The sequence below is a fragment of the Acipenser ruthenus genome, chromosome 18 (genome assembly GCF_902713425.1).
Source record: "Acipenser ruthenus chromosome 18, fAciRut3.2 maternal haplotype, whole genome shotgun sequence".
Classification (NCBI taxonomy): domain Eukaryota; kingdom Metazoa; phylum Chordata; class Actinopteri; order Acipenseriformes; family Acipenseridae; genus Acipenser; species Acipenser ruthenus.
The window spans coordinates 1120741-1133706 of NC_081206.1; the positions used below are offsets into that span (position 1 = coordinate 1120741).

The following is a 12966-nucleotide window of genomic DNA, read 5'->3' on the forward strand; positions in this document are numbered from 1 at the left end:
GTGGCAAACGCTCCCTAACAGTACTGGGTATGCTTGTGACTGGTGTGGGGGCATCAGCCCGAAAACAAACCCAAACAGGATCAGAGGAGACACTGAATCAATTTCCTCCCTTAAAAGAAACTGCACCACTTTTTAAATGTAAGGATCGGCTCAGAATTCAGGGTTGACTTGCTCTTTCATACTTTGGCCACCTGGGGGTACTATTCACTATGCATAAAAACAGCCATTTAGAAATAAATACTGTATCAGTAAAAACATAAGAACATAAGAACATAAGAAAGTTTACAAACGAGAGGAGGTCATTCAGCCCACCTTGCTCGTTTGGTTGTTAGTAGCTTATTGATCCCAGAATCTCATCAAGCAGCTTCTTGAAGGATCCCAGAAGCTTGATTTTCCAAAGCTTTTTTTTTTCTTCTTCTAATAATAATAATAATAATAATAATAAAAGTTTATAGTTAGGGGTTGAAATGTCGTAAATGATGTGTTATTTCTAATTATGTAACGTATAGTTTTTTTTGGGGGGGGGTTTACAAAAAAAACGTGTTTGTATTTGTAAAGTAGTAACACGCTCTTGTCTTTCTTTTCATTATGTGGGTATCCTGGATTTTATAGCCGTGCCCTGTGGAAGTCGCGTCGACTGAAGAAAAAGCAGAGTCATTTGACATCATGCGTCCTCATATCGTGTTGTGTTGTGTTTTGTATTGTGTTGTGTGTTTTGTTTTTGTGTTGTGTTGTGTTTTGTGTTGTTTTTGTGTTGTGTTGTGTTGTGTTGTGTTTTGTTTTTGTGTTGTGTTGTGTTGTGTTGTGTTTTTGTATTGTGTTGTGTGTTGTGTTGTGTTGTGTTTTGTTGTGTTTTGTATTGTGTTGTGTGTTTTGTTTTTGTGTTGTGTTGTTTTGTTTTTGTGTTGTTTTGTTTTTGTGTTGTGTTGTGTTGTGTTGTGTTGTGTGTTGTGTTGTGTTGTGTTGTGTTGTTTGTGTGTTGTGTGGTGTGGTGTGGTGTGGTGTGGTGTGGTGTGGTGTGGTGTTGTGTTGTATTGTGTTGTGTGTTTTGTTTTTGTGTTGTGTTGTTTTGTTTTTGTGTTGTTTTGTTTTTGTGTTGTGTTGTGTTGTTGTGTGTTGTGTTGTGTTGTGTTGTGTTGTGTTGTGTGGTGTGGTGTGGTGTGGTGTGGTGTGGTGTGGTGTGGTGTGGTGTGTTGTGTTGTGTTGTGTTGTGTTGTGTTGTGTGTTGTGTTGTGTTGTGTTGTGTTGTGTTGTTTTTGTGTTGTGTTGTGTTGTGTTGTTTTGTTTTTGTGTTGTGTTGTGTTGTGTTGTGTTGTGTTGTGTTGTTTTTGTGTTGTGTTGTGTTGTGTTTTGTGTTGTGTTGTGTTGTGTTGTGTTGTGTTGTTTTGTTTTTGTGTTGTGTTGTGTTTTGTATTGTGTTGTGTGTTGTTTTTGTGTTTGCATTGTAAGTCGTTTTTAAAGGGAGCGCCTTTTCGTTGCCGGGTTGCAGTTGCTGACGTTTCGGGTGTCATGTGACTCCGCCTCTCCGTTCCCAGGGTTCCGTGCGCGCACATTGCCCCACCCCGTGTCTTCACCGCAATCTATCTCGCTGTACAAACCCACGGGAAGGAAAACAATAATACAGCCGAAGAAACAGCCTTTCAGAGCGGCTGGGAAAGCAATAAAACACCGCCAGCCAGCCGAGGAGTCTCTGCGCAGCACACGCACACAATACATTATACTGGGAGAGACAGAGCGCGACATACATGCACATGTATTTGAACCCCCATCCACCGAGGGACTAGCGCAACCCTGAACTGGCACACAACGCCTACCTGCGGGAAAAGGGGGGGAAAAACAGACTTCCCAAAAAACCCAGGTACCGGGAAGAATCCGAAAAAGAGGAGGGGACGCGGAAAACCTACAGATGTGAGGAAATAAAATAAACGAAAGAAAAAAAGAGAGAGAGAGAGAGACGAAGGGCCTTTCTGGATTTGGGCAAAAACGAGCAGGCAAGCAACACCGGGGAGGAGGAGGAAGACTGCACAAAAAATATATTAAAAAATACAATTATCTGTGTGCGTGTGTGTCAGAAATACTCCGGTTGAGTCAGTGTGGAGACGCATGAAGCGGCTTTGCGTTTTTTTTTTACTGAAGAAATAAACGTTTGCAATGCTTAACATGCCGTCGTTTTAGCGGAGATTTTTATTAATTTATTATTTTTTGGTTTTCTCCTCTCTCCCTCCCGGTGGATGAAGATAAAGAGAGAGAGAGAGAGGAATTCGCCGTTGCTAATGGGATTTTTGTGAGGTATTTTGTGAAAAAATAAAATACAATTTTGAGAAAAACGAAGGATTTCTCGGAAGGAATTTAATTGGCCTCTTTAACAGGAGAACGTCGTGTGGGATTCGAAAAGGCAAAACTGTTTATTTAAACGTTTTGAAAACAAAAGTACGACATGTTTATCATTTAAATAACAATAATAAATACATAAATACATAATAATAACAATAATAAACACCGAATATAAGAAGAAATGTCCGTGTGAAGAGGGGACTGCCCGGGCGGCGTCATCGTACAGACTTCAGATTGGAATCGGGGTTTCAAAAAAAAAAAAAAAAAAAAATCTGTTTTAAATATTACCAGAAAAAAGAGAGACATTGACTGGATTTAAAAAAAAAAAAAAAAAAAAAGTGTCCCGTTTTTTTTTTTTATATGGTGTGATTTGTTGTTGAATTTAGAGATTTTGTGAGTGTGTGTGTGTGTGTTTTCTCCGCCCTCACCCCTCCACGGTTTTTGGAAGATGGGGTGTTTGGGGAACAGCAAGACGGAGGACCAGCGAAACGAAGATAAAGCGCAGAGGGAAGCCAACAAAAAGATAGAAAAACAGTTACAGAAAGATAAGCAGATCTACCGGGCCACGCACCGATTGCTGCTTTTGGGTAGGTGTTTTAAACATGCATGTGTGTGTGTTTCATGTATGTGCGCGTATGTCTATTCTGGATGTGCCGTCATACTGTTTAAACCGCGACGAGCGAAGCGCAGGTGACACGCCGATATCGGCAGAAAATACCTTGTGTTATATAGGCCTATACTGTGGGTGATATATTCTGTTTGCCATGGGATTTTTTCATTGTAAACAAACCAAACAAATGTGTTTTGTGAGCTGCCAAATGCCTAGATACGTGTGTGAGGCACGGTTCTTCCGCCGCGATAAAAATCCGACACAGGCGAGATTAAAAAATGAAAAAAAAAAACCGTACAAACTGCTTGAGACACAGAATGTGTATCAAGGTGAAATATAATCGGGTGTTTATACAACGATCGTAATAAAATAGAGACTTATTGTTGCGTTTTTTGGGTGGGTTTGCGAGGAGAAAAATAAAGAACTGTACTGTCATCAGGCATTATCACACACATGTGAATATAAAAACACTACTGTGTACATGTTATATATATATATATATATATATATATATATATATAATTTGATTGATTTGCTTGAACTACAGAGTCCCGAGTGTAAGTTACTGTAGTAATAATAATAGACTTCACATCAGTATCGCTATTGTTGGGATGTTATTTTGTAAAAACAATATGTACTAACATGGAGCGCACAGATACTGTTTACATGGATGAACGAGGCCTGCCCCTGGTGATACATAACATTCAACACACTCTCCTTGATCTGATCCTGTTCCAGGACAAGCACTTACCGAACTGGTTATTAAATATTACATTGCTGTGACTGATGTACAGCAGAGAAGGGCCCGTGTCATCTAGTCCTGGTAGTAGTAATAATACTCGGAGTGTTTGTCTGGTAGTTGTTTAAACGGCAGTTTGTTTTTTATTATTTTTGTGCTGTAGTAGAAGCAGTGTAAGGTAACCAGAAAGGGACGGATTTGGCTGTAAAGGTTGCCAGACTGGAGTCCCGTTCAATAGGAGTTCTTTCATTTGAAGTTCTGTAAAGCATGGATGACACAGACACATCGAGCATGATTCCTGACACCGCTAGAGAACACCCGATTCTTCCTGTGATGTCAAGACCAGGGCCGTGTTCCCAGTTCCAGAACTGGTGTATTGAGTGAGCCGGCTTTGGGTCAAGGCATGGCTATCCCTCTTTCAAGATCAGTGCTGTGCAGCGTCACAGATACCATTACTGTTGCATGTTTGAGTCTTACAACCCCTCCCTTCAAGAGCCAGACCCTCCACCATAGACAAGGGACCTCACAGCAACCTGAGCACAGACCACGTTTCTGTAGGAGCAGCCAGACCAGTCTAGCAGGGGCAATGGAAACTTGACTTGCAACCTGGGGGGAGGGGGGGGTGTAACAGAGGGGATAGTGTTTTCTGTCCCCCCCCCCCCCCCCCCCCAGTTGATATCGGTCCTCTGTTTAGTTAGTAGTCACTGGCACTATTGAGACACCTGCAGTTGTTTCTGGTTGTAGGAGTGTCTACTAAACCGTAACAGCCGTGTTCTGTATATTTCAATTTGTTTGAGCTTCAAGGAGCTCCCCCCTTTGTGATGTATGAGTTAGCCTGCAGGGACTCTGAATGACTTGCGTGACAGAGTGTGGAGCTGCTGTTCCTGGAAGTAAATACATAGCAACAGTATAATGGGGGGGGTTGTGTGTGAGGGCATGTGTCTGTATACTGTGTTCATGAGTTTGGGATGAGCTAGAATAGGACTCCGATCGGAAAGCAAGGCTTTTAAACCAGATGACAAGGGTGTGCAGAGGTTTGGCTGTGACCTCTTACGTTACAGTAGAGGTATGAAATCATTCAGTGCCTCTACCGTGTGTGGCAGTGAATCTACATTTGCAGGAATGGGAGAGTCTGAGCGTAATTAGCCACACCGGAGTCTAATCAGATCAGCCATCGGGGAGGAATCCTCAGGTGGCTCCTAATTAAGCCCACAGTAACACCTGGAATGGCTCAAGCTGCTATGCAAGGGGGGTGCTGTTGCCGTCCCCTGTGTGACACGTTCCAGGTGTGTGCTGCCAGGTTCAGAGGTGACACGCTGTTCGATTAGGAATTATTACATAGAAATGGAGCAGCTCTAGAGATGTGCTGTTTATAGCTGCTGTGCATGTTGGGGTTTCAAACCTGTGGCACATAAACCAAGGATTATTTAGAGCTGGCAGTAGCTGAGTTGCATGGACTGTGTGTGTATGTGTAACTTTAAAAATAAATGAGTGAGCAGAGCAGTGCACGCAAGTGTGGGGTCCTCTCCTGTGTCGGCAGTGGGGGTGTCAGTGTGTGATCGGAAAGCTTTGTGTTGCAGTATTAGTAGCACAGTGATGATGGGATCTTACAAATCCAAGGCGTACTGCTGGGATGAGGGACATTTCTTTTATCAGTTTCTGAACTGTACAAAATGGAGGAGCAGAGTGTAGAGAGTGGAGTGCAGCAGGGCCTGGGCTGTGCTCGCTGGAGACGCTGCATTTCACAAGAGCAGACTCTCTCTGTCTTGTTCTGTCTGTGTCTCTCCTTCTGCCCTGGCTCGACTGGAACAGGAACCCCAGGCAGAGGAGTCTTCAGAGAACATCCAACACCTTTCCTTCTGCTGCTGTCGATAGGGCCCGGGTGTTCGATTCATCTCTCTCTCTCTCTCTCTCTCTCTCTCTCTCTCTCTCTCTCTCTCTCTCTCTCTCTCTCTCTCTCTCTCTCTCTCTCTCTCTCTCTCTCTCTCTCTCTCTCTCTCTCTCTCTCTCTCCTCTCTCTCTCTCTCTCTCTCTCTCTCTCTCTCTCTCTCTCTCTCTCTCTCTCTCTCTCTCTCTCTCTCTCTCTCTCTCTCTCTCTCTCTCGTGTACGATGCAGCCCCTGTCTCTCTCTCTCTCGTGTACGATGCAGCCCCTGTCTCTCTCTCTCTCGTGTACGATGCAGCCCCTGTCTCTCTCTCTCTCTAGTGTACGATGCAGCCCCTGTCTCTCTCTCTCTCTCTCTCTCTCTCTCTCTCTCTCTAGTGTACGATGCAGCCCCCTGTATCTCCCCCCCCCCCCCCCCCCCCCGTCTCTCTCTTTGCTCTTATGCAGTATCTCAGATAATTGGCCTGTTTAAGCAGATATGAACCAGTCTGTGCTGCGTACCCTTTCGTGAGGCTTTAAGAAATGGTGGGTGGCTGGGGAGCTTTTTTCTTTTTCTTGCCGAGACATTAAGAATCCTTTCCTTTCTAACTGAAAGCGCTGCCCGTAAGGTTCAGTCTGATCCTGTTGGCACGATCACTGTTCTCACCAGGACCCCCGTTTTCTCAGCGTTCTCACCAGGACCCCCGTTTTCTCAGTGTTCTCACCAGGACCCCCGTTTTCTTCTGCTGAAGGTCATTCTGGTTCTTTTGCTTGTATTGTATTCTTCAGTTTGGAATATGCAGCTGTTTCAAAGAAACCAATGGTTTAGCTGCAGTCAGACCATGTGAGTAGCAGAGGTACCATGATTTATTTGTAGAGCACTACTTCAATGATTTGCCAATCCGGAGTGAATGTAAATAAACAGGACAAAGATTCTCTGTACGAGTAGTAGTGCTAGTAAAGTAACTGATTCATGACAGTAGATTTAAAGCATTGAATAGACCTTCCCCCATTCAAGTCATGTGACCGTGTGAGCGATCGCCCCCCCTTTTACCTCCACGTGAATGCAGTGAGGAGTCTGTTGATGCGCAGTTGGGATTCCTAAGGGGGGGGGGGGCATATTAACTATATCTGATATGCTAACTATTTATTTTATTCTCCTAATAGTGGGATGGTGAATAGGGGAAATCCACAAACGACAGTTGGCTGTTTTAAGCAGATTGTCGTTGGCTTTCTTTTCATAAAGGTGTGATGGTGAAAGCACACGATGCTCTGTTTTCTGTTATCTGCGTGCTTGCACCACGCTGCCACTGTTTCTGGAGGTCCTGACTGTTTCTGTCCTTTTTGCAGGAGCGGGCGAGTCTGGGAAGAGCACTATAGTCAAACAGATGAGGATCCTGCACGTCAACGGATTCAATGCTGAGTAAGTGTACAGGAACCTTCGGAGATCTTGAACTGCATCACAATGTGCTGTGCCTGTTGTAAAGGCACGTGTTTGTTTAGCTGGTGCAGCTGCCCATACTGCACGTGCGTTGCGTTGGTTTAACTTGTGGTTCAAGTCGTCGGATGCTGAACCCAAGCAACAGTAATCGCTTCGTCTGGAACATCATTGGCCACCCAGTATATATTCTTTCGAAGCTATTAGTTTGGGGGTCAGGATCCTGGTCAGAGAGTGCAGTACATGTTGTAGTTCTGTCCTGCTGCTCTGTCCACAGTCAGCAGGGTCATGGCTTGTGGGCTAATAGCCTGTCATGGTGCATGCCACTGACTGATATGAGAAGAATGGAGGGTGTTTATCACAGAGGAAGACCTGGCATGAAGGGAATGTGCTGCAGGCCAAGCAGCAAGCAGTCACCCACACACACCTTTCCACCTGCACAGTCTCGTCATGCGTGCTGCAGCATTGAGTAGCACGGAGTGGTAAAACAGGATTGACTACATTTTGTACACTCCAATCATTTGTTCTCAGGGATAGGAATAAGACTCCTATTGCATAGCAGTTTTACCCATTGCAGGTTTAACTACGAGTCACAGTGTTATCGGTAACAAGCTCAGGTGTGTCTTATTAAACTCGGTCAAACCAGGACTGGATCAAACTGCTATGCAATGGGAGTTTTGTTTCCAACCCTGCATTTAGTGTTGTGTCTTACTAATTTTCATTACATTAAAGTTTCACCAGTCCTTTCACATGGCTTTCCCATTTACTGTAGCGCACGTACTCTTTGTCAAAAGCTTGGGGATGATCTGTGGTAGATCTGCTTTTACGAATACGAAAGGTAGAAGGTAGGCCATGTAGGCACCCGCTATCAGACTTGCAGTTTGTTAAAACTCAAGTCTCTGAAACCTCCACTTGCCAGTTTTTCCTGTCCGCATATCTTTCAAACGTGGGCATGTTGGAGTGATCTGAGCTTCTGCTTTACTGTGATTTGGCTGCAGCTGTTCGTGTGAAGGAGCAATGCGTCTGATGCACCAGTCGTATGCGTGACTCAGTGGACCTGCCTTTTTGCATATTTACAATCTGCTTTTAATCTGATTGGTCACTTAGGCAATGATTTCACAAACACAAAAAAACGATGAAGTGCCATGGATTTGATTCCAGTGTAAAAGCTATCTGGGGGAGTTGCATGGCAGTGTTTCGCTATCACTGGTACGGCATGTTTGGTTTATATAAAATTAACTGCTTTTATTATTATTTTTAATGAGCTCATGGATGTTTTTACGTGGTTTTATATTGTATTTGAAATGAGTGCCTGCACAGGCCAATTGATTTGGACCCAAGGACAAGAGCTTCCCCCTAGAGATTACCAGCTTTGGCGTCTCCTGTATGTCACAACTCGCGATAAGGATCAGTTGTTTGAGTGATTCAATTCACGTTGCAGGTATGTTGCTGATATGTACCAAGTGACTTGCTCGCTCCTTGAAAGAAAGAACATGTTTTTACAATCTTCAAAAGTACCAAGTCCATTCTGCTACAAGGAACAGAGAATGCAAACTCTTCTCTATCGCCACCTTTTATCAGCTTTCAAGCAGTGCTGTGGTTGTGGTTATTGGACTCTCGTTTTGAGCTGGAGTTGTTCGCTGAGACAGTAAGGAAGTCTGCCGTGCTTTCGTTCATTTAAGAACCTCTTGCTGAATATATTTGCGTTCCATGTTAACTGTCCGATGCCTCAAACCTGGTGGCTTCAATGATTTCTTTGTATTTAATATAGTTACTTTTTTAAGAAGCCTGACCCGGACGGCTTTACTGTCTGTTAATCCTGGAGTTTAATTTGTTGAATATGCAGAGGGGTCGCTCTTGTTTCCTTGCTGGATTTTGTGTAGTGTTTGTGTCGCAGTGTGGCGGCTCAGCCGGGCCCTTCATCTCCTCTCTCACACATGCATGCAGTATGTAAACACAACAGCCTCTCTTTCCTGTGCCACCAGGAGCCCCCCAATTCAGCTAAGCTGCAGCTTCCCCCTCGGTTTGACTGTGTGTGTGTGTGTGCGCGCTTGTTTGTTTTTTTTTTTTTTTCTTCCTTGTTATTGATACTTCGCGAGGCATACAGTGCATGTTGCGTTCTTCTGACCCTCGCACTGTGAAGAGCAGCTCTGATCACTCTCTTAATAGAACCAGTGAGTTCAGCAGCCCTACGAGAGGGATCCTACCTCTCACCCCACTTGGGATGAAATCCCCTGCAAAGTGGAGGCGGTCGCGGTACATATACCAAAATAACCTCTTATGCAATTGTTATGAAACTCCATCAACATCCATTTAGTTTTGTTTATTTTTATTTTTTTGAATGTCCGATTCTGGTGATATGTAGCATGGGGCTGCCTGTGCATCCTTCTTCTGTTGATATATTTCACGGTCGTCGACTTTTTTCATCATGAAGAGATTTAAACATGGGAATGATGCAGGTCAGGGATGTATCATTCCAATGCAAGCAGCCTGTGCTTTTGATTTGCCTTGGAAAACGCTTCCAAAAGGGTAATGTCCGCTAGGATCCGAAGGCAGCGTGAATCGGGAGCAGCAGTTGTCCGGTATCGTTTGTGGAAGTCCTGAGCCAGTGTCTGCGACTCGGAGCTAGCGTGTATCTTGCGGTAGTGAAGCAGCCTGCCCTGGGATTCAAGACTCCCGGCAGGATTGTGGCTCGGGCCTCGCTCTTAATTCATTTACGCTCCAGGGGGCAGGTTATTGTTTCACAGCTCCCTGTCGGGGGACCTGCTGAGTGCAGACAGCCTCCTGGGTCGCTAGCAAATGAATTCACTCTGCCTGGAGTGTAGTTCTAGCACAGCCACGAAGAGAAGACTTCTACAGTAAGCTGTGGTTCAATCACTGATAGCATGTTGGGAACAGGAACCAGGAATGCAAGGCGTTGAAAGAGCCTCAAGTAGACGCCACTACAAAGCTAAAGATGGCTTACAGCAAAACCATGGCTTTGGGGAGTCCAGCAAGAGACGACTTTAATGAACTTCTGGGATCAATCGGCAACTAGGAACTGGACGAGCATTGATGGGCTGAATGGGCGCCTCTCGTTCAAGACGTTCTCTGCACAGTTTTGCAAAAAAGCATTGGGTTTGGATAGTCCAGGGTTTCATCTCCTGAAGCCTGTGTCCAGCTGTTGCTATCCATGAGGACAGATTTATTTTCACCCTGCTCTGAATTTGCATTTCTTTGCGTTGCACAAATCCAACCTGCCCAATGGTCCTCGAGGCTTCCTTACACACAACACTAGCAGAGCTGATTTGCAGTCCCATGAATTGCTTTTACATCTTTTACACACTTTTTATATTGTGTAAAAACCTATCCAGTGAATCGCAAGAAAATAATTCCGTCTGTGTGTTGTGTGCCCTTTCACCACTGTCACTGCGCTCTTGTGGTTTTGCAATGCTGCAGAGCCCCTCAGTGGAGTCACTTTCTTGTAATTCACTGCGGTGTATCTGTATGTTACAAAGAATACATGTTTTACTCATTTATTTAAGATGGGGTTTACACTAATGCAGACAATTGTTTTGCACTCTTGTACCTTGCAACAGTGGAGTGAATGTGCATTGAATAGCAGATGAGTGGTGTTACACATACAGGACAGTTTTGTCTGCCCCACCACCACTGTGTCATGTGAGAGCTGCTCAAGTCAGGAACTTGGAAGGCTCCACAGAGGAGGTTTGTTTCCAATATCATGAGCAAAAAAACAGCAAAACCATTTTTTTTTTTTTAAAACCATGAAAGCGTGTGACTCTCATAACTTGCTGGATTGATTTTTAAATCTGGCATACGCCTTCGTAACTGCGAGGAGGGGGCACGAAAACACAAAGCACAATTGGAGATTGTTCTGTTGCAAACCTTTCCCCCCAAACACCCATGCACTGGCTATTAATAGAACTGTGTTTGAGCGCACATCGGCATGCAAGGCAGAAAACCCTTCCAGTTATCGAATTTCAAAACCATCTTCACAGCTACCTTGTCTTAACGGCAGAAGTGTTTTTTCCATTAGAAAGCACACAGCTGCCTGGTCAGAACCATGGCGTTCCAGTCAGAACCTGAGGAGCTGTGCAGAGGCCTTGGTACCGTCTCCTTGTGTAAGTCATTGGGTTTGCAAGTCATCTGAGGACTTTCAAGAGGCGATGCCAATGCAGCACTGTATAAAATGTCTGTTGCTACTTAAAAAAAAAAAAAAAAAGTGCCTGAAGGCTGGAAGTTCTTTTTGTGTTGTGCAAACATGCAGACCGCTACACGAGGTTTTGAATCCACTCTCTTAGGCCTCTGGTACCCAGTCACTTTATACAGTGCAGATCAACCTCTCTGCAAGGTCCCGGTGCTGCAGTTTATCAGCACCGTTGCATTTGAAACGTTTGCATGCTACGGTATCCCTTTCGCTCTTGTGTATGGGAGGGGGAGGGAGTTATTTACACTGCATTACAGTTCATTCTACATCATGAGGGTGATGATGTCCTTGCTCTTGAACTAACCCTTGAAATCTGTGATGAGGTGATCAGGAAGGAGACGTGGTCTGTGTCGCACTTGGAGATTTGTTGTTTTAGACTTTATTCACAGGAAGAGACGAGCAGGCAAGTTTCCCAGACTGCTTTCCAGTCTCCTGCACTGCAGCCCATCCGACTGTTAGGGAGCACCTGCTACTGTAGATAAGCAGGGGTTTGTGATTGATCGCAGGGATGGAAATAAGACTCCCATTGCATAGCGTTTAGTCCATTCCTGGTTTTACTGTGAGCTTAGTAAGACACTCCTGAGCTTGTTATCTATATGCTGGGGCTTGTATTAAAACCTGGAATGGGTGAAACTGCTATTTCCATCCCTGGAGTGATTTGATTCATCTTATGTAATTTGTGTTTGAGTTTGTAACGCTGTGTGTAGGAAGTACAAAGCAAGCGTACAGATTCCCATCTGAACTGAAGCATCCTAAACACGGCCAGCCCGAGGGCTCTTTTTTTGGGTAGCACCAGAAATAGTCCATTTGCTTAACGTAGATGCAGTTGGATAAGCTAACCGTGATTTTGAAGGGGGGGACGCAATTGGCACAGGGATTTTGTACCCTGAAAGACTAGGGAGGCTCTCCCTCACTTTCATACTGTCTGTCCCCTGTGTGATCTCCCAGTGCTCTTGACTGTGTGAAGCAGTTGTGCTAGCCTTGTGAATGCTGGCTACTACGCTGCTTTTCCAGGGAAAGCGGAATGATTTAGTGGGTCTGTTTTGCAATGTGACAAGCGTGCATCACAATGACGTTGCCTGGCCCAGCTGCCCAAGGTTGGGAGATAAACAGGGCGCCATGTCTTCTATCCCTCCCCTCCTCTAATCGGAGAGGAGAGGACCTGTGCAGGCAGGCAGGGACTGTGCCAGCCAGCATGGAAACCTCTGATTTATCGACAGGCTGTGCCAGGGCTGACCTCATCAGTGCCATCAGCCCTGCTGCTGTGACTGCTCTGGACAGAATGAACGACCAGTGAAGAGGTTCTCTGTATTGGGTTGTAGAGTTTGTACTGTGGAAGTCGGTCACTGTTTCACTATTCTCACGTTATCCTCATTTCCTTTTCCAGTGATTTTAAACCCTTACTTCTAAGGGCCTGTGTTAATGTAGATTGCATTACTGATTTTTTTTTATTGATTTTTTTTTTTTTTTTTTTGGTTGCAGAGAGAAAAAACAGAAAATTCAGGACATTAAAAATAATATTAAAGAAGCTATAGAGGTAAGTTGTTTCAGTTCCTCGTCTCGTGAGCCTTTTCTCTGTGTGTGTGTGTGTGTGTGTGTGCGTGCGTGTGATGCTAATCGATCTCTCTTCCTGGTGTTTTACAGACGATAGTGGCAGCAATGAGCACGTTGGCACCGCCTGTCCAGTTAGCCAGTCCCGAGAACCAGTTTCGGATCGAATACATCCTTAACCTAGTTAACCAGAAGGACTTTGAGTTCACTGCGGTAAGTCATTC

General features: G+C 44.7%; 1 protein-coding gene across 3 annotated transcripts in view; it reads left to right on the top strand.

Annotated features, from left to right (window-relative positions):
• Nucleotides 1-12966, top strand: part of LOC117422288 (guanine nucleotide-binding protein G(s) subunit alpha) — a 44679-nt gene that overhangs the window by 11912 nt on the left and 19801 nt on the right. For 2 of the 3 annotated variants that reach the window (XM_058990680.1, XM_058990679.1), the window contains 3 exons: nt 6897-6969; nt 12674-12728; nt 12836-12955. In XM_058990680.1, coding sequence (XP_058846663.1) covers nt 6897-6969; nt 12674-12728; nt 12836-12955 — 248 coding nt within the window. Of the gene's footprint in view, nt 1-1477; nt 2922-6896; nt 6970-12673; nt 12729-12835; nt 12956-12966 lie in introns of those variants that run through there. The other variant, XM_058990681.1, reaches the window with a different exon arrangement.